We start from the raw sequence: 24,935 nt of genomic DNA on the forward strand, positions 1-24,935 counted from the left end.
CTGAGAATTTTTTCAAGGCTGAAGTCATGGGTCAGCAGCTGTCTTTTTCTCTTTCCCCCTCCCCCTTTTTGAAAGTATAAAGTATTATATAGTAAATATTTTAGATTTGGCAAATCGCATGTGGTCTTTTATTCTTATCTCTTGTTCCCCCCCCCCCTTTTTTTTCTGAAAAACTGTAAATAAAAGTCAGTCTTAGCTGTAGGGCTGTACAAAAACAGCCTGCAGTGAAATGAATATCTCTTTTCTATTTTTCTTTTGTTAAATACAACTAAAACCTCTAGACATTCTATATTCGGCACATATACATTCTCTCTCTCTCTCTCTCTCTCTCTCTCTCTCTCTCTCTCTCTCTCTCTCTCTCTCTCTCTCTGCCAAGGGAACTAGCAACTCAGAAATGCCAATAGGCACATTTGACAAAAAAACATAGTATAACCCAAAGCATCCATAGCTAAATATAGTCAGTTTCTAGGAGAAATAATGGTTCTACTCCAATAACCACAGGCAGAAACTGTACACTTGCCCTGCTTCCATGCCCGAAGAGATGAAGTATCATAATCAGGTAGTGAGCACCCCACTTCTGCCCTACTTATTATCAATGAGGAGAGCTCATGAGGTACTTGGCTACCATGAGTAACATACAGCCCTAGAGTTCCACCCCTTCTCTACTGGATTGTTGTCACCAAAAAGACTTGTAGAAAACCTCTATAATCATCAAGGACCAGCGTTAATTCTGCTCACCAGTGTGGAAGAAGACAGGCCCAGTAGAGAGCAACATCTAGGCTTAATTCTTGCCCTCTTGGAAAGAACAGTCTCACTAAACTACTGTGTGGAATCAGATCCTCGTCTCCCAAACCCTCAGGGAGGAGCCTTACCTCTTACATGTAGATGGAAGCCACATAGAGAATGTGGGGTTCTCTCTAACTTTGTCAGAAATACTCTGCCACTATTGAAGCAGTATCGGAGGAGACATGTAAAACATAAACTGTTAAAAATATCTGTCCAAATACAGGAACAATATACTGAAGTGCCCAGAATGTCATGTGAGGTCATTTGTCATCTTAACAACCAGAAATCTCTCAGACTGAGTAAAAAAAAAAAAAAAAAACAAAAAGCCAGTGAAGTCCTATGCCAAAATAACTTGTATTACAATTAATCGATAGGGATATTTTAAAACCATAATTTCTGTTAAAAAATTACTTAAACAAGTACTCTGGAAACACGAAATCCACAGAAGACTTAGTAAAAATTAATTGATTGATTGATTAATTAATTAATTAAGAAAAGGTATAACAGAGAACCAAGTGGAAGCTTCAGAGAGAAAAATACAGGAAATGTCATAAAAGCTTTGTAAACAGACACAGCAAGAGAATGGGGATATCAAAGGAAATACTGAGTACAATTACATCTATAAAAATCTATAAAAAATGATCTACTCTGATTATCAGAGACAAAATCAACAGAGAAAATGGACATACCCTTAAAGGTTAGTGCTACTATAAAACCAAAGTTCTGTGTTTGCGCCACTGGAGTTGCAGAAGTAGAGAAACATGCTGAAAGAATCACAGCTGACACTGGTTCAATTTTTGACAAACTTAAATATTTAGAGAGTTAGAGGGTTGGAGAGATGGCTCGGTGGTTAAGAGCACTGACTGCTCTTCACTGAGGTCTTGAGTTCAATTCCCGGCAACCACATAGTGGCTCACAACCATCTGTAATGGGATCTGATGCCCTCTTCTGGTATGTTTGAAGACAACTACAGTGTACTCACATACATGAAATAAATAAATATTTAATAAATAAGTTAATTAATTAATTAATTAATTAATTAAAATGCTAGGTAATCACTAAGTAGGAGAGCTACATAGGCATTCCCATCAAAACATCAGTCTGACTTTTTTATATGTGAAAAATATTGGTGAGTAGAAATGGAATTGGATCTTATTTATGAAGCAACAATATTTTAATACAGTAGAATGTTTCTAGGGGGTCATAAGGGAAGTTGCACTGATTTATTTTCTTTTTTGCCAGGGGAGGAGGATGTTGGGACAAGGTCTTTCTGTGTATCCCTGACTGGTCTGGAACTTACTGGGTGAATGATGCTGGCCCAGAACTCACAAATATCCACTTGACTCTGCTTCCCAAGAGCTGATACCAAAGTTGTCACCACCATGACCTGCAAGTGCAATAGATTTTTAAGTGTTGAATGGTGAAACACCCAACAGGCAGTGAACACCATCCCCTGTGATTCAAAGAGAAACTAAGACATTCGTAGCAACAGAGGGAAAAGATTGTGCTCATAAAACTGTCTTCAAAAAAAGCTGCCAAAGACACTGCCTAAATATAGAGAAAATAACGAGTAAATGTGGCAGAGCATGCCTGAAATCCCAACACTCTGACACTGAGGCTGATAGGCCAGCCTAAGCTACATGAGAATTTGTCTTTTTTAAAAAAAAAAAAAAAATGTAGCCATTAATCAATCAAGTAAAGGAAAGAAATGATCACATGAGGAATTCTGGAATACCAAGAGGAGAGGAACAACAAAAATAGGAAGACAGAGTAGACCTTCCTTTTCTTTTCTTTTCTTTTTCTTTTTTTATAACTGTGTTTGATGATGGAAACACAAACTGGTAGCTCTGTCCGATTAGTTCTAGGTATATTTAAAGGAATGATGAAATAATTTCATTCTATGGGAGAAGAGAAAAAGACATCAGACATAAAGAGAAATAAGGCTAATAAACATTGCTTCCCTGTGGTGGGGCGGGGGGGGGGGGGGGAAACAAGGAAGCCAGTGGACTAACAAGTCATGTAAACCTAAAGCAATCAAACCTGAAAACAGTACGAGGAAATGTACTCGAAAATGGGTAAAACAAATGAAACTCTTTTCTTTTTCATTTTATTTATTTAGTATTTGGATACTCGACTCTCCTGAAGACAGCATCAGATCCCCCTATAGATGGCTGTGAGCCAACATGTGGTTGCTGGGAACTGAACCCATGACCTCTGGAAGAGCAGCCAGTGCTCTTAACCACGAAGCCATCTCAGCAGCCCCAAATGGGACTCTTCACTACAACTTCACTACAACCCATAGGAAAGAGAGAGAAAAGAAGGAAAAAATGAGAGAGAACAGAAAGCAGAACAGAAATATGGCAGATATGCATCAGTCTACAATTAAAGCTAAGTCATCTGAGTACATGAATTTAAAAACAAGAATTTGACAGTGGATTAAATGCTATTCAATTATACTCTGCCTATCAGAATTTTATCTCACTTTTCCAGGTTGAGGCTTAAACAAAAATTCCAGAGTTGTGGAAATAAGACACCTTATTAGAAATTATCAGGGAAGAATATCAAATCTAGATGATAGAATCTTTCCTTCACAGAGGAGACAAATCGCCATAAATGTTTATCCACCAAACACAGAGCAAAGCAAAAGAAAATGAAAGAATAATTAGGAAAAGGAGACAGATCATTCTTATGGTTGATTTCTTCAGGATTTTTTTCTAAAACATCTGGCAAAGCAACAGACCATTAGCCGTGTTATAGGAAAAGTGAACCAACACTATCACAGGACATACATAACGTTAATAGAATACAGTGCTGCAAAGAGAAAATTAGATATGGGTTGATGCCTACAAAATACATGGTAAGATAGTGAAAGACCCCTGAACTGGGGAAGCCCCTCACTCAAATACCAGGAGAATGTGAACCCAAGAACTCATGGAGAGCTAGTCTTGCTGCAATCAAGCAAGAGGTTTATTTTAGAAGATCAGAGCTCTGAGGGCAACATGTACTTCATGCAGGAGATAGAAGAGGTGACCCCGAACTCAAATGGGGAGAAGTATTTATAGGGAAAATCACATAAGCAGTTAGCAACAGGTGCATAGCAATCTTATTGGTTCATTCAAATTGGCACACTGCCTATTTTGGACATGGTTCAACTCTAGGCCAACCTGTTTTGGGGCACGCTGACCTTCTTATTTGTTTTTCTCAGAACTGCAGAGCGAGACCTTATCGAAACCAGATGATCTGCAGTTTTTGTTCTCAGCTTTGAGACATACTTGTCCTCAAGGCAGTATTAGTGGGACCAACTTAAAATTTTAACTCTTTCAATAGGACATATACTCCCAGCCAGGAAAAAGTTCTTAACAGATTTTAAAAAATCTCATATATCCAAAGTATGATATCCAGACACAGAAGAAACAAGCTATGAATCAATAACAGTGTATTTATCAGTACAGGCAGCCATAATGGAATACCATGAATTTTAACTACCAGACATTTACATCTGACATTTCTGAAGACCAGAATTCTGAAACCAAGGCTGGGTTAATTCATTTCTCAGAAAAGGACAGTCTCCTGACTCTATCTTCACTGTGTCTTCATATTTGAAAGAAATTAGACTCTGGTTACTCTTCCTTGTCAGGGCACTGATACCATATATGACAGCTCTGTCCCTATGGTCTAAGCACAGCACAGAAATCCAAATAAAACAAATACCAAAATAGAGGTGATATTTTCACGAGTGGATTATGTGGTGGCATCAGCTGTGAGTACTCTCTAAAGGCAACACAACTTTTTTTTATATTGGGAAACAACATACTTCAAAGTTCCCTGTGTATCACAGAGTAAGTCTTAGATGTTCCATGGTATAAATTTAAAAGTCTCCCAAAGGAACTTGTGCTGTCACTTGGTTCCTAGTTTGTGGTGTTATTGGGGTTGTGGGTGGAGCAGAACCTTTTGGAGGTGGGGTCTAGCCTGACAAAGTAGGTCACTGGAGGGTGTGAATATAAAGTTTCCACCTGGTTCCTAGACATTTCTCAATGTTCTGTTTCCTGCCTACCAAGAAGTTGAACAGTCTCCCCTTTGCCATTGTCCCAGTGACCTAAAACACTGACCCCCCCAAAAAAAGAAAAAAATTCTTCCTGTAACTTGTTGGCCTTAGGTATGTTAATCACAGGGATACAAAAGGACCTAAAACAGAAACTCAGTATCTCAAAAATGGGGCTGTTGCTGCAGCTGAACCTTATGTAGTTCCGAAGCCTTTGAAACTGATTCCCAGGCAGATGGAGAGGATAAAGACAGCTGAGTAGGTGGTGCGAGTAGGAAGAAATTCAGAAGACTAAAGGGTCTCAAGAATGAGTTTTTACACATGGTAGTGACTACAGTGCGGGTTGGATGGATGCTATAATCTCTCAAAAATGTGTTTACATTTTGGAAATGTCTTGAGATCTTTATGGGAGGCTAAAGTGTCAGAGTAGATAATGAACCAAAGTAAATGCCAGGGAATCTAAAGCTTTGGTGTAGACTTTGCTTATTGATTTTTCCTACATTTAGAATGAATAGAAAGAGTAGAAACATTAGCAGAAAGACATGGAAAACTTGCGTTTGGTCAGGAACATCCAGGTAAGGGTTGATTTCTAGAGGATATGATTTCTAAAGAGATTCACAATATTGAAAAGCAGCCATTGGTGAGAACAACGGGCCACCAAGGTTTCCTGTTTTCTCTCATGAGGAGTTTCTCAGTTGTTCAATTCATGTTGCAGGATATATGATCACATTCTGAACCCCAGTATTGTGAACTGGGAAAACCTTGGTGTAGTATGGCTCGGCCCTAGTGTACACCTAAAATCCAAGAGCTAAAGAAAGTCAATCCTAGGTCAAGAGGCAGACCAAACAACCAGCTGACAGGGAAGGAAACATAAGAAAAGAGAAAGATGAAGGTCATTGAGTTGAACAATATCTAAGACAGCGTGGAGAAGTAGAAAGACCTTGTTCCTTCTTTAGTCCTTATAGCAAGCACACCAGGGGACTAACAATGGCTCATGAGGATTTGCATCTACCTCAAGCCCCAGAAACAATGACTTATCATCCATCTAATGTCTTGGCAGTTGTGAATAAAAAAAAAAAAAATCTCTTGAGACTATTTTGGGTTTTACAGGGTAATCTAAAAGTCACCAACATATGCCCATAAAAGAGAAAAGAAGAAATTCCACCCACAGCAGCTGACAGCAGTCAGTGCAGAGATTTGGAACTGGTCCATTAATGTGCTAAGAAGCAGTGACTGTAGTACTCGGCTCTGAGTGCACCTATGTCACCCTGGCTCCCCAAGGATGAAGGAGTATCATAGAGGAGGGGCAGAAAAAATGTAGGTGGAGAATGGGGAGGAGTGCAGTGTGATGCTGTGTACTCTGTCTGATCATTGCATTCCTGAACTCTCTGAAGCTATGTTTACACACAACCTGGCTTAAGATCAGCTGGCATCCTAGTACAGACAGATAAGGAGCTCATGAGAAACTCCTTGCAGAGCATCCACTGAACCAAGAAAAGCAATGAGATCCAGGAAGGGATGGGAGAAACTTTAACAAATACCTTTTGCCAGAGCTCTCCTGTTACTGAACAGGAAAGTCCAGTGCTTGCTTCTGAATGTTTCTGGATGGACAGAAACAAGCCCCCAGTGTTTGCAACTTGTTCCAAAATAAGCAGCACCCTTCTGCCTGATAGTTGATGTTCAGAAACATGCAAGGCCTCTCCTGGGCTTGTATTAATATGTACAACGCTACACTCACATGCAGAATTGATTTTTCTTTTTATGCACAAAATGCAGCAGTTTTATAACCTTTCTGGTGCTTGACAAAGGCCATTTATAACCTAGTTTCTCCATCTCCCTTGCTGGCACCAGCCTCAAATATTGTGAAGAATTCTCTTGTGCATTTGTAATTACAAATCATACTTAGGCAAAATTTAATTTCCAAGAGAGCTGACCTCCTTTTTTTATTGTAGTGGTTTATGGAAATTAATGTGGATGTGTGATGTGTGATATGTGATGTGATGTGATGTGTGTGTGTGTGTGTGTGTGTGTGTGTGTGTTTTGCTATTCCTATGGTATTAGGAAGTTGGGGAGGAAACTGTAAAGCTGGCAGAGGAAGAGACAAAGATAGAGGGCATTTTAATCAGTGATGTCTATTGATGGATGAAGAGAGCTGAGCTCTAGGTGTTATCCTCATGGAAATGACAGCAAGGTGACTGAAATTAAAACCTAATACCTTGTTCAGAAGGGAGGGGTGTTGGGATTCTGTATCTATCAGCAGATCTGGAGATGAGCTTAGCCCATCCAGTGACAGGAATTAAAAGGCAGGTGAACTTCAACATGAGATCTCTCATTCACATAGACAAACACAGAGAAAAGTGTGTCACAGCCAAGGTCCTGGAATGTAGGAATCTCTAGGGTTCATTTAGGGATGGAGGGATGGTTCGGTAGAAGGATGTGGACATAGCAGACAGAGGATTTGCAAACAGACTGTATTGTCAGAATAAGGAATATTTAAACATTTGCAGCCTCATTTATTTACCGATGCTGAGATGTGGTGCTGTTAAGAAATAAGACTTCGATGGCTACACAGACAGTGTGGAGAAGTCAGGATGATGAGGAGGCCTCTCCACACTGCTTTGAGTATGCAAGTATTTCATTTAGGGCTCCAGGACCAAGGGTGAAAAAGAGATCAATTCAGTATAGAAAGGTAATATACATTTTTAAGTACCAATTATGTAATAAATTCTGAAATGAGGTATGCATTTATGCTTATGCTGCATATTCAAGTATCACAGCTAATCTATAGCCACACTGTGCCCAGTTTATAGATAAGGAGACTCGGAGAAGGTAGAAACATACCTCAAGTCACACAATGGAAGGAGCTTGACTTTAAAATCACATTAAAGTGTATTGTTAATATACTTAGCAGCCTTTCTCTGTGGCCATTATAGTGGGGAACCTGGTCAAGCAATAATTATAAAAACAATGAAGACGATGACCCAGCACCGTTTCTGTGAAACTCTGTGTCCTATGTCTTTTGATATTATGCATCTTCTGTCTCACAGCTCAGTGAAAAAGAGCTGCAAGGTATATTGGGGCTATAGATGTAAAGGATGTTATCCAGGGCCCTACAGTTCCTAATGAACCTCCTGGACCCCATCTGTGTGAGAGGAAAGAAACAGAACTCACCTCCTACACCATAACCACCCTGTTGTCCTCTTTCCAAACAGTGTCCCGAGGAACTGAAGCCCATGAAGGATGGCTCCGGCTGCTATGATCACTCCAAGGGCATCGACTGCTCCGATGGCTTTAATGGGGGGTGTGAGCAGCTTTGCCTACAACAAACACTGCCTTTGCCCTATGATGCCACCTCCAGCACCATCTTTATGTTCTGTGGGTAAGTCTTCCTATCTGAGGTCCAGGAAGTGTCTGATAGCAGCAGAGAACCTGTGGGAAAATGGTGAGGAAGGGCTACAGTCCCGGACCAAGGCTGTCCTTCTCGAGGACATGGCCTTGTGCTTCTTGTTGGTGTGCAAAGAAGAATGGATAAGGAAGATATCAATACAATGATGTGGGAATGGGTTGGTACATTCATGTAGAAGCCTCTGTCTAAGGTCTAGGTGTTGTCTCACTCTGTTCCATGTCCCTACCCTTTCTCTGTCTCTCCTTGCAGCCCTGTCAGTGTTTGTAGAGCCATGTTCATAGAGGTTGAAGGTGTGTTAATGAGTATACACACTGGCTCTGCCAGACTGCAAGCTAGATCCTGTGGGAAGTCAGCATTTGGGTTTAGTGCTTTATCCTTCTGGGTCCTATATCTATCTGGGTCAGAACTACTAACTGGGGAACAGCACATATAAAGTATGACAGATTTTGTAGACAGCTTCTGGCTTCTAAAAGATACAAGCTCAGATGCTTTTGTTACTATTTTTCTTCCTCATTTTACTATTGGTGGAGGAAGACTTGGGATTGAACTTGGGCCCTTCACATGCCGGGAAAGTATCTACCATTGAGGTCCATCTCTACCTCAACAGCAGTGTGAAAAACAGAGACGTGAACACACTCAGATTGACTCCCTGCTGGCCTCTTTCTGGACTGCAGCTAACCAGCCTATGAAAGATGCTGATTTTCACACGCGAGAGCAGAGGATATTTCTCCAAGTGACTTTGTGGATAATGTTTGTCCAGCCTCAGCACCTAGAGTGGTGTTTAGTAACCTCTCAAGAAAATAGGAATAATTTTCTTTCTTCTCCTATTTATTGCCACTCTGTTTTGTTTATCTTTGTCTTTCTGTCACTCAAAGAGTCCTGTGATCCCTGTGACAAATGTCCCAGACATTTTCATTACCAAGTGCAGGAGAGTAAGAGACTGAGCAGCCCTTACAGTCCTGTGCATCACCAAATAAAAGGTGGGAGCAAGTATGGGTTTAATCCTAGTGTGCCAGAAATGTAATTTAGCTTTTGTGGTTCTAGTACACAGAGTTCAGTACTCATTTCAGCATCTCCTTTCCTGCCCCTTTTGAACTCTGAGGCTGTTGATGCCTTCCTGCAGGTGTTAAAGCAACTCACTGGAGGTCTTAGATAGGTATCAATGAAATAAGTAAGAAATAAATTAACATATGCAGACCCGGCTTTATGGCAGTCTCCCCTTGGCTTAAGTGACTGCAGGGCAGTGTTGAGTCAATTATGCATGGATTCAGATCTGCAGGCTTGCATACGGAATCAGCTCTGGTCTCATCATTGTGATTTTCCGACATGAACTTGGGAGAGGGTGTTCTGCAGAAAATAACAGTCACGGTAGCAGCCACTGGAGTAGTGGATTTTGACATCAGAAATAATAAACATCGTCTTCTCAGTGTGCATGGCAGGGCACCTTGGATTCAATAGATAGATTTTAGTCCCAGGACTACCTCTGTCCTTTAGGCAGTAGGCAAACCTCCCAGAACCCTCCTCATCTGTAAATTTTTGATAATACCTGTCTTGATATAGAAGTGGTTGTGTGTGAAGTGCAAAAGACTGTTTGGTTTATTGTCCTGTTAAGTAATAACATTTTAAGCCATACCATTGGTAAAGTTACTTGTGGCCTCCTTAGTGGGTGGCCTTGGGCACATTACTTAGCACTGCTTAACTCGGTTTTTCAGTTTCTGCCTCTGTAACATAGGTACAATTGTCTCCGTGTATGTGGTTGCTATAGAGAATAATACATTGCCTACACCACATAAGAGAGTATCATGCTTTCAAGCTACGTACTGTATGAAGCAAAGTAACTACACACTGTGTGACCTGGTGAGACTTGTTTGCCCCTTGTCTGATGACATGATGCTTCCCACTTCACTTTTCTGGCCTGTGAGACTAGACTTCCTGACCTTTCGTGCCATGAAATTTCTGTGAAAATGTTAAACAAGATTGGATTAGGGCATGGGTGAGCTGTTAGAACTCCTTCCCTGTTGGTAAACAAAAGAGAAAAGGAAACCAAATACAGGTTTCCTAAAACCAACTGTAGTTTCCACATACTTTGGAAATTGTCTATTAGGGATGCAAATGAGAAGTTACCCACACTTGTTAGAAGCACTGTAAACAATGAAGGCTATTAGCAGGTGCTTGTGAGAGTTGGGTGAGAGAGAAGGAAGATGCTGCTGAATTAAGCAGACTAAACAAAGCAGACACACACACACACACACACACACACACACACACACACATACACCTTGCACAGCTCACATAAAGCTCTATGACCTTTCAAAGGTTGGATGGGAGCAGGCTGAATAACTCTGTTTGCAACTAGGTTATTAAGAGCAGCAAATGATTCATTAAGCATGTCTTACATGTCATGACTGCTTTAAGTGACTGCTTTGTTAATCCTCATGACAACTCTACAAGAAAGGGACCGTCGTGATTTCCATTTTACTGATTAGAAACCCAAATACTTAAGTTCGGAGGCTTGGTGGCTTGCCCAAGGTCACATAGCTGGTAATTGGGGGCCATAAGAATTCCAACTGAGGCTGTGGGGCTCTAGTCTTAGGCAGAGACAGATCTACTATTGTTGCCAGCCTCTGACTATATCCAGTCATGTGATCTTGAGCAAGTGATTCAATCTCTTTGAGCCTCTGCTCTTTAATGTAGGCAAAGAAGTGACTGTTCATAATTGTGGAAATCAAGTGAAATTCTGCAAGCAGAGACTGGTATGTGGAAAGAGGCATTCAGTAAGCTGAGTGATTATTAGTTTAATAGGTAGAAAGCTGTAGCATTTAAGTATTCGATCCATAAATTTCATATTGTGATCCCTACTCTGCGTCCAGTAACTTCAACAGAGCCTAGCACATAGTGGTGCTCAACTAGTAATTATTTTTTAAGGTCTTGTTATAAATCAATGTAAGGCACCACTAGTCTGGACTTTTCATTTAAGTTTTCACATACAGATCCTTATGTTGTCTCCATAGCCACAGCCTATGAGATTTTTGACAGCGCTGTTCTCTCTGCAACTTCTCTTCTCCCGATTCCCAGCTCATCCCATCTGTCCCTTGTCCTTTAACTTGGACATATCTGAGTTACTTTCTAGAGCTAAGGCATGCATCTTCTCCTTCAGCATGTTCTCCTGATCACCGTGGGAGTGGTGAAACAGATGCACTGTGGGCTCAATAATAGGTGATAGTACTAATGTTTACAGATAAGGACTGCTTAAATGATAGCTCAATGTTTACCAAGTGTGATAGACAACACATAGAAAGGACTTCTTTCTCTTAGTCATTCTCTTATGTATGTGTCTGATATGCATATACATATACATATACGTACACATATACATATGCATATGCACATATACACACACTCATATATATACACATATATACATAATTATTAGAACTGGCATATTTAATAAAGCATTAAATAACATATATATATATATATAGTTTATTTTTTATTTTTACCCATCCTTTGATGAGAGAGGACTACTTAAATTTGCCTCTAATTCATTTTATAGGTGTTGGAGGAGGTTTGAGGCAGGGTCTCATGGAGCCCAAGCTGGTGTTTGGATTGCCCATGAAGCCCCTGTTGCCGCCACCTCCCAAGTACTGAGAAAATAGGCATCACTCTACCTACCATTTGTAGCTAATGTCATTACTCATGGTATCTGGATTTATCTTATAGAAATGATCTCTGGCTAACTACCCAGATTGCCAGTCTGTAGTGAACCAACACAGCCCACCACATTTTGTTTTCTATGTGAACTCTAGTGAGTTCTTCATTTACCTGTTTCATTTCTACTTTTCTTACCATGAGCCCTTCAAGAACAGAAGGTATATCTGAGGCACCTGAGTGTGTGTCTTAGTTACTGTTCTATTCCTGTGAAGAGACAATACAACCAAGGCTACTCGTGAAGGAAGGCATTTCATTAATGGCTTCGTTATGGTTTGAGAGGATCCATTATCATCATGGCTGGGGGACATGTTGGTAGACATATGGGATACTGAAAAAGTAGCTGAGAGATATATCCCCTTCTATAAGCAAAGACAGAGAAAGAAAGACTGGGTCTGGCATAGACTTTTGAAACCTAAAAGCTAATCCTTAGCAATAGACTTTCCCCTACAAAGCTGCACCAACTCCAACAAGGTTTAATCCTTCTCAAGTAGTTCCACTCTCTTCTGGCTAAACATTCTAATCTGTGAGAATCAGTCTCATCCAATTATACACAGTGTCTGTGCTGCCACTTGCTACTGCTTGACCCAAGGGCTTCTTTAAAACTTTAATATCAGAACGAGAGGATTTGCTAACCTAGGGTTTGTTATATTCCTTTTGCGTTGGGATTTTCTGAGACGCTAGCATTGCACTGGAGCATTGATCAGAGGTTCTTGTCAGGTTGCAGAGCCTCCCCTTGTCCTGATAGATGGGAGCAGAGGCAAGATCACCAATGTAACTGACAGTAACAATGAGGTATATAGTGAAATTAATGGGCTCTAAGTTGAAGTCATTAGAATGATTTATATAGATGGGGATGCATGGCCTTCTGTGAAGACCCCAGTAAGTTGCCTAGCAACTGGGTTTATCTGCTGTGTGTGTATGGGTGAGTTTATAATGTCTACCACACACATTTCCAAGAGAACTTAATTTTATCCACATAAACTGGATTGCAATTGTTTGGAAGTTGCTAATATAAAGATAGGGCTATAAGCAAGAGTATGTATAGGGAATGAAAGTGGGAAAAAGAAAATAGATCTAGAAGTCCGAAATTGGAAAGTTACTCAACATGTGATAAATTTAGCTTTGTGCTTCTTGGCAATGAATATAACAGTTAAACAAACACATGAAAACAATATAGTAGATTATATAGTTGACTTTGCTTAAGAAAAAGAAAGTTATGTTTCTTGGCTTTATTAACTGAGACATTTCCCCACTTGTTTCCATGTAAACCATGTGAGAGTTTCATTTTCTTTTCTATTTTATTAAACTTTCCATTTGTTTATATCTCGAATGATATCCTGCTTCCTGGTTACCACTCTATCAAACCTCCACAACACCAAGGCCTCCTTTCCCTTTGATGACAGAAAAGGACATCCTCTGCTACATATATATGTGGAGCCATGGATTCCTTCTGGACCCTCCTTGATTGTTGGTCTAGTCCCTAGGACCACTGGGTGGTGCAGCCATACAACATTGGTCTTCGTATGGGGTTGCAATCCTCCTCTGCTCCTCTAGTCTTTCTGCCAGCTCCCCTACCTGGGTCCCTGAGCTCAGTCTGCTAATTGGCATCAAGTATCCACATCTGCATTGGTTGATTTCTAGCCAGACCTCCTAAGAAACAGGATGATTGCTTCTAGTTTCATCCATTTTTCAAGAAATTTCATAAGGTCATTGTTTTTAATATTTTTAATAGTGGAGTAGTAGTCCATTGTGTAACTATACCACATTTTCTGTATCCATTTCTCTGCTGAGGGACATCTAGGTTGTTCCAGCTTCTGCTTATTAAAAATAAGACTGCTATAAACATAGTGGAACATGTGCCCTAGTTATATGTTGTAGCATCTTTTGGGTATATGCCCAGTAGTTGTATAGCTGGGTGTTCAGGTAGAATAATTTTCAATATTCTCAGGAACTGCTAGATTGAATTCTAAAGTGGTTTTACCAGTTTGCATCCCCAACAGCAATGGGGGAGTGTTGTTCTTTCACAACATCCTTGCCAGCATGTGCTGTCACCTGATTTTATGATCTTAGCCACTCTCATTGGTGTAAAATAGAATCTCAGGGTTGTTTTGATCTGCATTCTACTGAGGACTAAAAATATTGAGCATTTCTTTCGGTTCTTCATAGACATTCCATATTCTTCAGCTGAGAATTTTTTGTCTAGCTCTGTACCTCATTTTTCTTCCTTTTCTTTTTTTCTTACAACTTTATTTTTTAAAAAACAGAGATACATGTACAAATTTTTAAAAGCATTTTGGCATAAAACTATATGGATATATTTTTGTCAGTACTTGATTTTTTTAAAGGTTTGATAGTATGCATTGAAATCTTACTAGTTACAATGAGCATAAAGTACATGTAAAACAAAATGTAACATGGAAACAGTCAAAGTTTTCTTGGTGTGTATAGATTAAACATAATGATTTTTAAATACCAAAAATTGCCACAAGGCTATCTTCTTAGCTCTTAAGTTATTAATGACTTAAGGTCTAGGTGTACCTCACTCTGAGAGGGTGCTATACATTTATTTATTTTCTTCTAAGAAGGACTGAGGCATCCATTTTTTTACCTTTCCTTTTTTTTTTTTTTTTTTTTTTTTTTTTTTTTTTTTTTTTTTTTTAGCTTCATATGGTCTGTGAGTTGTTTCTTGGGTATTCGGTAATGTTTCATTTATAAATCTGGATACCCTTGCATTTCGGGCATGGATGCTCAGAATTGAGAGTTCATCTTGGTGGATTTTTCTTTTGATGTGTATGTAGTGTTGCATGAAATATAAAAAAGCTACACATGTTAGCACCATTTATGCTCTAGTAACTCAGGTTTCCCTCCCACAATGTCTCCAACCCACTATCTTGGGATTCTCTTCTGTGGATTCTGTTTGCATTCCCAGGCATCTACCCCTGTAACTAGCTGTCAAAAATCCCTGTAACTCTGTAAAATCAAAACTCTAAAGGCTTGTAACTTATTAGTCAGATTTATATCAGTAGTTTCAACCTACAAAAGGCCTACAAAATGAACTCCAAGCCAATTGATATTGATTTAAGCTGCCAACCTACACTGGACATATTGTTCTGTGTTAATCCATTCGTTTTATGATATTCATAGCTACCTGTAGCTATTTAAAGTCATGCAGATCATGTTCATCCTTCTCTTCCTCCATCTTCCTTTCTTCTCCCTGTTTCCCCATCCTTCATCTCTAAAACTCTCAGCCCCCCCATCTTTATCCATTGCTCAATCACAGACTCTAGCCTTATCTCATGACTGCCCTCACCTGCATATAGATAGCAATCCACAATGTCCTGTTCATCCCCATTTTTTTTATAACTTTTGGTTAAAAGTTTTTTTTAAATATGTTAGATTATGTGCTCCTGTTTTTTTTTTTTTTTTTTTTTTTTTTTTTGGAACAATTTGCTTGGAAATTGTTTTCCCAACATTTTACTTTGGGGTAATATCTGTCTTTGTCACTGAGATGTATTTCCTGACTGCAGCAAAATCCAGGGTCCTGTTTATATATCCAGTCTGCTAGCCTATATCTTTCTATTGGGGAATTGATTTAATTGATGTTGAAAGATATTATAAACCAATGACTGTTTCTTCCTTTTATTTTTGTTGTTAGAGCTGAAATTATGTTTGTGTGTTTCCCTTCTTTTGGGTTTATTGTGAGAAAAATAATTTCTTGCATTTTCTTTGGTTGTAGTTTTCCTCCTTGTATTGGACTTTTTCTTCTATTATTCTTTGTATGCCTGGATTACTGGAAAGATATTGCTTAAATTTTGTTTTGTCTTGGAATACCTTGGTTTTTCCCTCTATGGTAACTGAGAGTTTTTTTGAGTATACTAGCCTGGGGTGGCATTTTTGATTCTTAGGGTCTGTATGATATCTTTTGGCTTTTAGAGTTTCTGTTGCAAAGTAAAGTGTAATTCTTATAGGTTTACCCTTATATGTTGTTTGGCCTTTTTCTCTTACCACTTTCAATATTATTTTGTTATTTTGTGCATTTGGTGTTTTAATTATTCTGTGACAGTTAGATTTTCTTTTCTGGTTCCATCTGTTTTCTGGTTCCATCTCTTGTATTCTGTTGGTGATACTTGCATTTGTGATTCCTGCTCTCTTTCCTAGGTTTTCAATCTCCAGAGTTGTTTCCTTTGTGTTTGCTTTAATGTTCTTATTTCCATTTTTACGTCCTGGATGTTTTATTTCAATTAATTTCTTTAACGTGATTATTTATATACTTCTTAAAGTCCTCTATCATCTCCATGAGATGAGAATTTAGATCTAAATCTTGTTTTACAAGTGCATTCGAGTATTCAGGGCTGGATATGGAGAGAAAACTAGGTTCTTATGTTGCCAAGCAGTATTGGTTTCTGCTGCTTATGTTTTATGTTTGCCTCTCACCTTGAAATAAAGAATGTAGACATTGAGTTTTATTCTGAGCATAGGAAAATACAAATATTCACACAAGCACTTGTCTTATGATACTTTCTGACTGATGGGTTTGAACCAGAGCTGTCTCCCTTTGCCCCTGAGTTGAAGGACACAGCCTCTTCTACCTATCATACTATTAGATACTTTCTTAGTACTTAAAAAAAGGGAAAGAAAACACTATCAAGAAAAAAATAATGAGTAGGCATTGGGGCCAGGCTATAAAATCTCAAAGCTGTGTCAAACTACCTACTTCTTCCAGTAAAGGTTCCAAAGTCTTCCCAAACAGTTCCTCTAGCTCAAGGCCAAGTACACAAATGCATGAGTGCATAGGGGATATTTCACATTGAACATTATTAGTCAGGGATCTTTAAAGTCGCAGAACTTATAGAATGTCAGTACATATTAGGAAATTTATTAGAAACACTTAGAGTTTATTGTCTAACTAACCCAACAGTGGGCAACTGCAAGTGGGAAATCCAAGAGTTTAGTTGTTGCTCAGTCACATAAGACTAGATGTTTCAACTGGTATTTTCTATAAGCCAGAATCCTGAAAAAGTGGGTTCTAATAGATATGTTGACAACTGAATGCAGGCATGCAAAGAAGAACAAACCCTTCCTTTTCCAAATATCCTTCTGTAGGTCTCCATCTAAAGGTATGGCCTAGATGAAATTTGTGTACCACCAAGCCTGAAATTGAAATTTGCTCTGTCTGAGACTGGTCTTGTACTCTCTCTTCTTTTTCCTTGTCCCTTTCCCTCTGCCCTATCTTATCCCCTCCATTCTTGTTTCTTTGTTTTCTTTCCTCTTTTCCAAAATAGACTTGAGTATATTACTTACAAAAAAATTTTTGTAGAAATTTTCTATTCTTGTTTAATTAAAACCCCAGATCTAGACAGTATGGCGGAAAAAATATAAATCTTCATTTTGTTAACATTGGTGAAGTCCTGAGACTCTCAATAGAAAAGATCCCTGTAACATTGATCAGAAGGAAGAAGATAGTTGATGTTTGTGGATACTGACCCTGCTGAGTGAGTGGATAGGCACCTGTTTACATATTACCATGGCCATCAGAAGCTTAGTTCATTCCCATATTTGTCCAGCTCTTTGGTGTGCATTTCTTTTAATTTAGCCTTAACTTTATTTTCAGTCTTTCTGAAAGGATTGGATTCCCCTTCACTATTCTAAGAAATAGTATCTAGTTTATGTATTTCAATAAATAATTTTACTGGACCCATAAACTGCCAAGGACTGATAGAACAAGCAATCTAGAAAACACAAAAATAAAGTATTAAAGTGTATGCTTTACGAATTTGCCTTTTTATTTTTTGTATAGGTTCCTTTTCTGGTCTTCTTTTTGTTTTTGAAAACAAAGATGATTGGAGAGGACAATTTATGCTAACATGGAAAGAAAGCTGGATTTAGAAAAAGATGACCAGTGTAAAGATCCTAGTTTTCCTAAGTAGTCATGTGACTTTGATCAAACAAGTTAGATAACCAAAGCCTCAGATTTTTCAATGGCAACATAAGAATGAAAATACCCATCTTTCCACATTACTATGAAGGTTAAATATACATTCTCTTGATAAGACAGAGACAAAGTTTATTGGGGCTCTTGACAAATTCCCATTCAGCCCTATATTTCTTTCAATGTGATGAGCATGTTAAACATAGTACAATCATTGCTTAAAACTAAAATACACACTCTCTGTCTGTACCTATTTCCTATTTTGCATTTGGCATATGTATAAATATATAATTTCATGCAGATCTTGGCTGTTTTCCTGCAAGCCTACACTCTTTTGAATTTCTGTAAGAAAAAACCTCCCTAACAACAGAATGTTCTAAAGAAGAAGTATAATTATATGGCATCACACAAAAATAAAATTTAAAAAGAAAGCAACAGCTAAACAGACCTTCACATACATCTTTCTGTGTATTAAGGTGCCTTGGGAAAAAGAATTGTTCGCATGTCAAAACTCAGAGGATTATTGCCTTTGTGAATCTGCTTTTTTCCCTGTGTGGATGTTCTGTATTCTCTCCCTCCCTCCCTCCCTCTCTCTCTCTCTCTCTCTCTCTCTCTCTCTCTCTCTCTCTCTCTCTCTCTCTCTCTCTCTCTGTCTCTTTGTCTCTCTCTGTCTCTCTGTCTCTCTCTCTCTCTCTCTCTCTCTCTCTCTCTCTCTCTCTCTCTCTCTCTCTCTCTGTCTTTCTCTCCCCCACCCATCCTTTCTTGCTAAAGCATAATCCTTTTCTGCCACCAACAAAAGGAAAATCTTTGGAATCTGCAGTTTTGATGTTAAAATTATGCACATAGACTCACATCCACATACAATCATACAATCAGAGAGAGATTGAGTGACTGACACCCTGGGTCTACCTTTTAACCCCACTGTTATTTACCCGCTCTTGTCTCTCATACTTGGTTTTCTTGACAATAGGATCAGAACAGCAGTACCTCTCTATGAAGGCGAAGCCCCTGCTGTTGACTTTTTCATGAATCCCTACAAAAATCAGTGTTTCAAAACAATACGAGCTTACTACTCTACAGCTCCAACTATCAGAATTCCTAAAGGTTAGGCACTTTCAAAGAAGGCTACATTCTAGAGACTTGGCAGTAGCTTTCCTCCTGAATTTCCCAGATTCCCGCAGCACCCCTTGGTCCTCCGGTGTCTATCTCATAAGGGTTTATTAGCTACAGTGTGGCTTATTTGGACTCACACAGAGTCTTAGAGGTTTCAGTCTGTGAATGATAGGCCCAGTTGCTTTGGGCAGGGACACAGCACAGCACATGATTTTCAAATAAGTGAACTGGAGAAGAATAGCTGCTTACTTCATAATAGCCAGAAACAAAAGAAAGAAACAAGGAAGGAAGTCTCAATATCTTACCCAAAGGCATTTACTCTACAGATACTTTACTTTCTTTCCACTAGCCCCTACCACTCAGGAGTTCCATAAAACTCCAATTAGAACTACTAACGGCAAAACCACATATTTAACACATGAGCCTTTGAGGAGTTGTATCCAAATTATAGCAACAGGATTGGGGAACAGGATATGGGAATTTTCTGAAGCATTATTCTACCTATTATAGGTTTTAAATAGCAAATCGGGTAATCTATAAAATGTCTGTGCATCTGTATGGTAATGGATATCAGACTGAACTTTGCATGTACAGATATATATACATGCACTGCAATTATTTTGCTAATATATCATGCCTATTACTTGCACACATTAATATAAATTATGTATATCATTCGCTCATAATGAATGGTACGTATGAAGTTCCTAAATTTATATTTTGACAAAATAACAAAAAGAGAAGAAGAATCAATTTCAACTTTAAGAAACCTGGATCTAGAGAGGGGCTAGCAATTATACTCCCGGGAATGTATACCTGGACTAGAATAGGCAAATGACAATGCTCACAAGTGTAATGGGTGGTACACTGGTTTTCTACTCTATGAAAAGTGCTGTTTTATAATCTGAGTTATCTGTAATTCTCACTACATTCCTTTGATGAGGGCTGTAATTATCCTCATTTAATAGATCATGACATGGAACCTAGGAAAGTTAATAGTCATAATCAAGGTCATATGGAAGGTGACAGAACAGCCTGCATTTGAACTCAGGTGAAATTAGCTCTAAAATCTGAACTTGACACCTTATGCCTCCCTTAAGTAAGCAGTATAAAATCAAAATGGATTTTCCAAAGTAGATTTCCCATGCCACCTTCTCTGACTGACAGTCTTTACTACTATGAATTAACAATGAGAAGGGAAGAGATCTATTTGTTAATTGAAGACAAGCAACAAAACAAAACCATCCTATCTTCTGGGATGTGACAATGTCTCAGAGGAGGATCAGAACCTGCATGAAGCCTCATACAATACTGCCTGTCCGTAATCCTTCTGGCCTTACAGTAACGCCATAGAAAGAATCCCAGAAACTCAAAGGCCAGCTCGCCTGGTACACACAATGGCCAGCAAGTACAATGGAAGGTACAGATTAACACCAGAGTTTTACACTTCCCCCTCTCTCTCATACACACATACACTTGTCCACAGACTCATACACAGTATATTTGAGAGAATGAGAGAGAGAGAATACAAACTTCTGAAATACCAAATGGGCATGAAAAACAACTCAAGCTGAAATGACCACCTCTTTAGAAGCAAAGAGGACCCTGTATCAGACTTGTGGCACAGAGGCAAAACTACAGTCAGGAGCTCCATGGAATTTACCAAGAAGCTAGAAAGACTGAAAGTAAACAAATGGAGCATCTAACTCAAGGGTTCTGGAAAAAAAATGTAAAACAAAATAAAGAAAGCAGGAAGGATTTGATCCAAATAAAGGCAGAAGTAAATTAAATAGGTCAGGGAAAAGGCACAGCAATTAAAACGAAGAAAGCTTGGTGGGGGAAGGGAGGAGGTATCTAAGGTAAATGTAGTATAAGTGAACAACGGAACAGTAAACAATGGACAGAACTGTGGAAACGCAACTGATAAAATATTTACTGATAATACTATGTACGATATTATAACAACAAACATGGAGTCTTGATAAAAGAATAATTGCATTCTTAGAAAATATAAATTCCAAGTTAGAGTCACAAATATCCAGACAACACAAACAGGCAGAAAAAAATGTGGAAATAAGAGAGCTGAACATGAATAACTTGAAGAAACAGAAAAGAGAATTTTCTACCTTTTGCTATAACTCCAACACTCAAACACAACCACATCCCTAAGAAATTCTGGGTGACAATATTAAAACTGGTTGGTATAATTGAACCAAAATCAAGTCACAAAATAATTAGCAATAACATTAATCAAACCACAGAAGGCTAAAGAGAAAACATAGGAGAAAATGTCAGTGAAGGGTGATTACATTTCTTTGTCTGGTTGGTTGTTTTTGTCAACTTAACAAAAATATAAATAAATAAATAAATAAATAGAATAAATAGAATAAATAGAATAAATAAATAAATAAGGAATCATCTGGGAAGAGGACACCTCAGTGGAGAAACTGCCTCCATCAGATTGGTCTATGACTGAGTCCATGGGGTATTTTCTTGGTTGATGTTTGGAGTGGAAGGGTACTTCACTGTGGATGGACTGTCTGTGGGAAAGTGGTCCTTTGGATTATAAAAATACAAACTGAGCAAGGCATGAGGAGCAAGTCAATAAGCACATCTATCCTTGACACTTGCTTTAGTTTCTGTCTCTAAGTTCCTGCTTTGAGTTTATGCCTTGACTTCCCTCAGTGATGTAATATGAGCTAAGTTGTAAGTTTAAATAATCCATTTCTTCCCAGAGTTCTTTTGTTCATGCTGTTTTATCTTGGTGATAGAAAATCTAAATAGAACCTTCCTGAAATGGAGAAGATTGTGATAATATGCATTTTTTTCTTACAACTTTATTTTTTGAAAAGAGGGATACATATACCGAGGTTTAAAGGCATGTTGGCATACACTATATGAATATTTTTGTCAGTACTTAATTCTTTTAGAGGTTTGATAGCATGCATAGAAATCCCACTAGTTACTGTAAGCATAAAGTACATGTAGGACAGAACGTAACATGAAAACAGATTTCTTTGTGAGTATATATTAAGCATAATAATCTGTGAATACCAAAAATTTCTACAAGGGTATTATCTTAGCTCTTGGATTATTAATTATTTAAGGTCCAGGTGTACCACACTCTGAGAGGGTGCTATACATTTATTTTTTTTCCTATGAAGGACTGAGGCTTTCATAACTTTGGCCTTTGTTTTTCTTGAGCTTCATATGGTCTGTGAGTTGTTTCTGGGGTGTTCAGAGCTTTCTAGAGTTAGTATCCAATTATCAGTGACTACATATTATGTCTGTCCTTTTGTGACTGCATCTAGAGAATATCATCCTGAGTGAGATAATATGCATTTTAACTTTTGAAATATAGCACCTCTGTACAGTGGCTCTATAAGTCAAGGACTACATTATATATAAGCAAAGGGGTAGGCAGTTTGTTCAAGGTTTTACAGTTCCTGAGTAGTAGAACCAAGATTGATATTCTGTAGGCCTGGATCCAAAATATGTAATTTATATAATCATAATCTTGAAAGTATGGTGACTCCTATGAATTCTGTTAATATTCTCCCCCCCAAAAAAATGTATGATAAAAACATTCTGAAATAGTTTGAAAAAAAATAGTTGAAGAATCAACATAAAAATTCATTTCTAGCATCAATAGGAGGAGGGGCCTTTGGTCCAGCGAAGGCTCGTTTTCCCAGTGTAGGGGGATGCCAAGGTGCTAAGGAGAGAGAGGGTGTTTGAGAGAGAGAGCACCTTCATGGAGGCAATGAGAAGGGATGGGAGGATGGGATTGGGGGGAAGGGGGTACCATCTGAAATGTAAATGCAGAGAATATCGAATGAAAGAAAAAGAAAAAAGGGGAAAAATGATATTATCTCTGTCACACAAGCAATTAGCAGCACAGAACTCTCTTGCCAGCAGCTACAAAGGTGGCTCAGCGGTTAACAGCTGCTTCTGCAGAGAACTGGAGATCTATTCCAAACACCTATGTGGAATGGCCCATAACTACCTATTTTAGTAATTTTTAGATATTAAATAGAAAATAAACTCAACTGTGCATGCTTACTGTACATTTACATTTGGCATATGACAAAAATGATATTTCAATTTATTTGGTGAATATTTCAATTTATTATTTAGACATTTTTAAAGTCATTTATTTCAAATAAGTAATCACTATGGAGTAGATTATAAACCAATACACTATATGTATATATATACAGACACATTCACACATACATATGCACATACATCTTTGGAATTCTCAAAAAAAAATTAAATTAAAGTGAAACAATTACCCCTACCATAAACAAAACAAGTCTCTGGCTCATGAGGTCACTAAAGATTAAGAAATACTAAAAAATACTGGATTAATATTCAAAAAGACACTTGTGTTATCCTGTAGTTTTTTTTAAAACGACTTTATTTTGCAAAACAAAGATAAATGTAAAGATTTTAAACATTTTTTGCTTAAAATTATACATTTTTGTCAGTACTGTTTTTTTCAGACATTAAAATAAATTTTACATAAAACCATGTGAATATTTTTTTTTTTTAGTTTTTTAGTCAGTACTTGATTTTTTTCAAGGGCTTGACAGTATGCATTGAAAACGTACTAGTTGCAATAAGCGTAAAGTACATGCAAAACAAAACGCAACATGGAAATAGTCAAAGTCTTCTTGTTTTGTGAATATATGTATATTTTTGTTTTCTTTATTTCTTGGACTTCATACAGTCTGTGAGTTTTTAAGATTGCAAAAATATCAGTTCACAGAGGTTCTATGGTATCCCAGTGACGACTAAAACACAAGCCCAGGGTAGAAAAACGTTTGCAAATATACGGCCAGTAAGAGTCATCATCCGGATTTGTCCACAACATGTACAAATCAATGAAAAAGGAACAAATATCATAGCATTAAAAAAAATGCTCAAATCACCAAAATCATCCTCAGAAATAGAAAGGCCTATAGCATCAAGGAAATGCAAATCCAAGGAGGAATGAGTCATTTTTCCCCATCCCAGAATAACAATAATGAGCATCGAGGATGTAGAAAAATAAAGTCCCTCATTTATCAATAATGGGGCTGTAAATGGGTACAGCCTCTACAGATGGCCATTTAGTAGATCTATCAAAATCTGAAAATTCATAAACCATTGACCCAGCAATCCCTCTTCTAAGAATCTGTCTTACAGAATACACACATGTGCTCAGTGATGTATCTACTAATATCTTCATACTGGCAGGATTTGCAATAACAAATAGCCACAAACGGCCAAAGTGCCCATCAATAAAAATTAGTTAAAAGCATTATGGTACATTTGTACTGTGTAGTGCCAAATAACCATTTTAAAGACAGATCCATATGTCACTGGCTTGAAAAACAATCTCTTAACAACATTAGGTACAAATGCATAACTTATAAAAAAATGTGTCGTGAGTTTTATGTATATAATTAACGATATGCTTGTGTTTGCATTTCTGTGTATAGTGTATATGATACACATATATAAATGTGTATTTAAATTCGTTGAAAACATTGAGAATATACAACCGATATTAGTGATGACATAAGTGCTGGAAGTATAAAGAAAAGTTCCACATTTTACTTTACACGCTCTGATTCTCTTTACACATTTACAACAAGCATACACTTAATCACAATTGCAAAGGCGTTTTATATATGACTTGGTAAAGAAAGATAGGCAGAATACATCCGACTAACTTTACTAAGTAAGCCACATCTGCACATTGACCGGAAGCCTTCTGGGATAAGGGGTGCGATTAGACGTTACGGAGCAATTGCAAAACACTCTGCGCTCAGGCTTCCATTCAGTTTACCTGAGCTGAAGTGTATTTGTACCTAAGAGATGTGGAGAAGGTGTTTGCAGTGGCATATATTTCAGCAAGAACCTTCAACATGGCCTCTCTGCAGCCTTTGGACAGGAAATAGCAA

The 24,935-nt window shown here is 38.1% G+C and overlaps 1 protein-coding gene across 4 annotated transcripts in view; it reads left to right on the top strand.

Annotated features, from left to right (window-relative positions):
* Positions 1 to 24,935, top strand: part of ASTN2 (astrotactin 2) — a gene marked incomplete at both ends in the record, with an annotated part of 945,572 nt that overhangs the window by 578,951 nt on the left and 341,686 nt on the right. For all 4 annotated transcript variants that reach the window (XM_080940102.1, XM_080940100.1, XM_080940099.1 and 1 more), the window contains one exon: positions 8,041 to 8,207. In XM_080940102.1, the coding sequence (XP_080796228.1) occupies positions 8,041 to 8,207 (167 nt within the window). The remainder of the gene's footprint in view (positions 1 to 8,040; positions 8,208 to 24,935) is intronic.

This window comes from Micromys minutus (genome assembly GCF_963924665.1).
Source record: "Micromys minutus genome assembly, chromosome: 28".
In the NCBI taxonomy this organism is placed as follows: domain Eukaryota; kingdom Metazoa; phylum Chordata; class Mammalia; order Rodentia; family Muridae; genus Micromys; species Micromys minutus.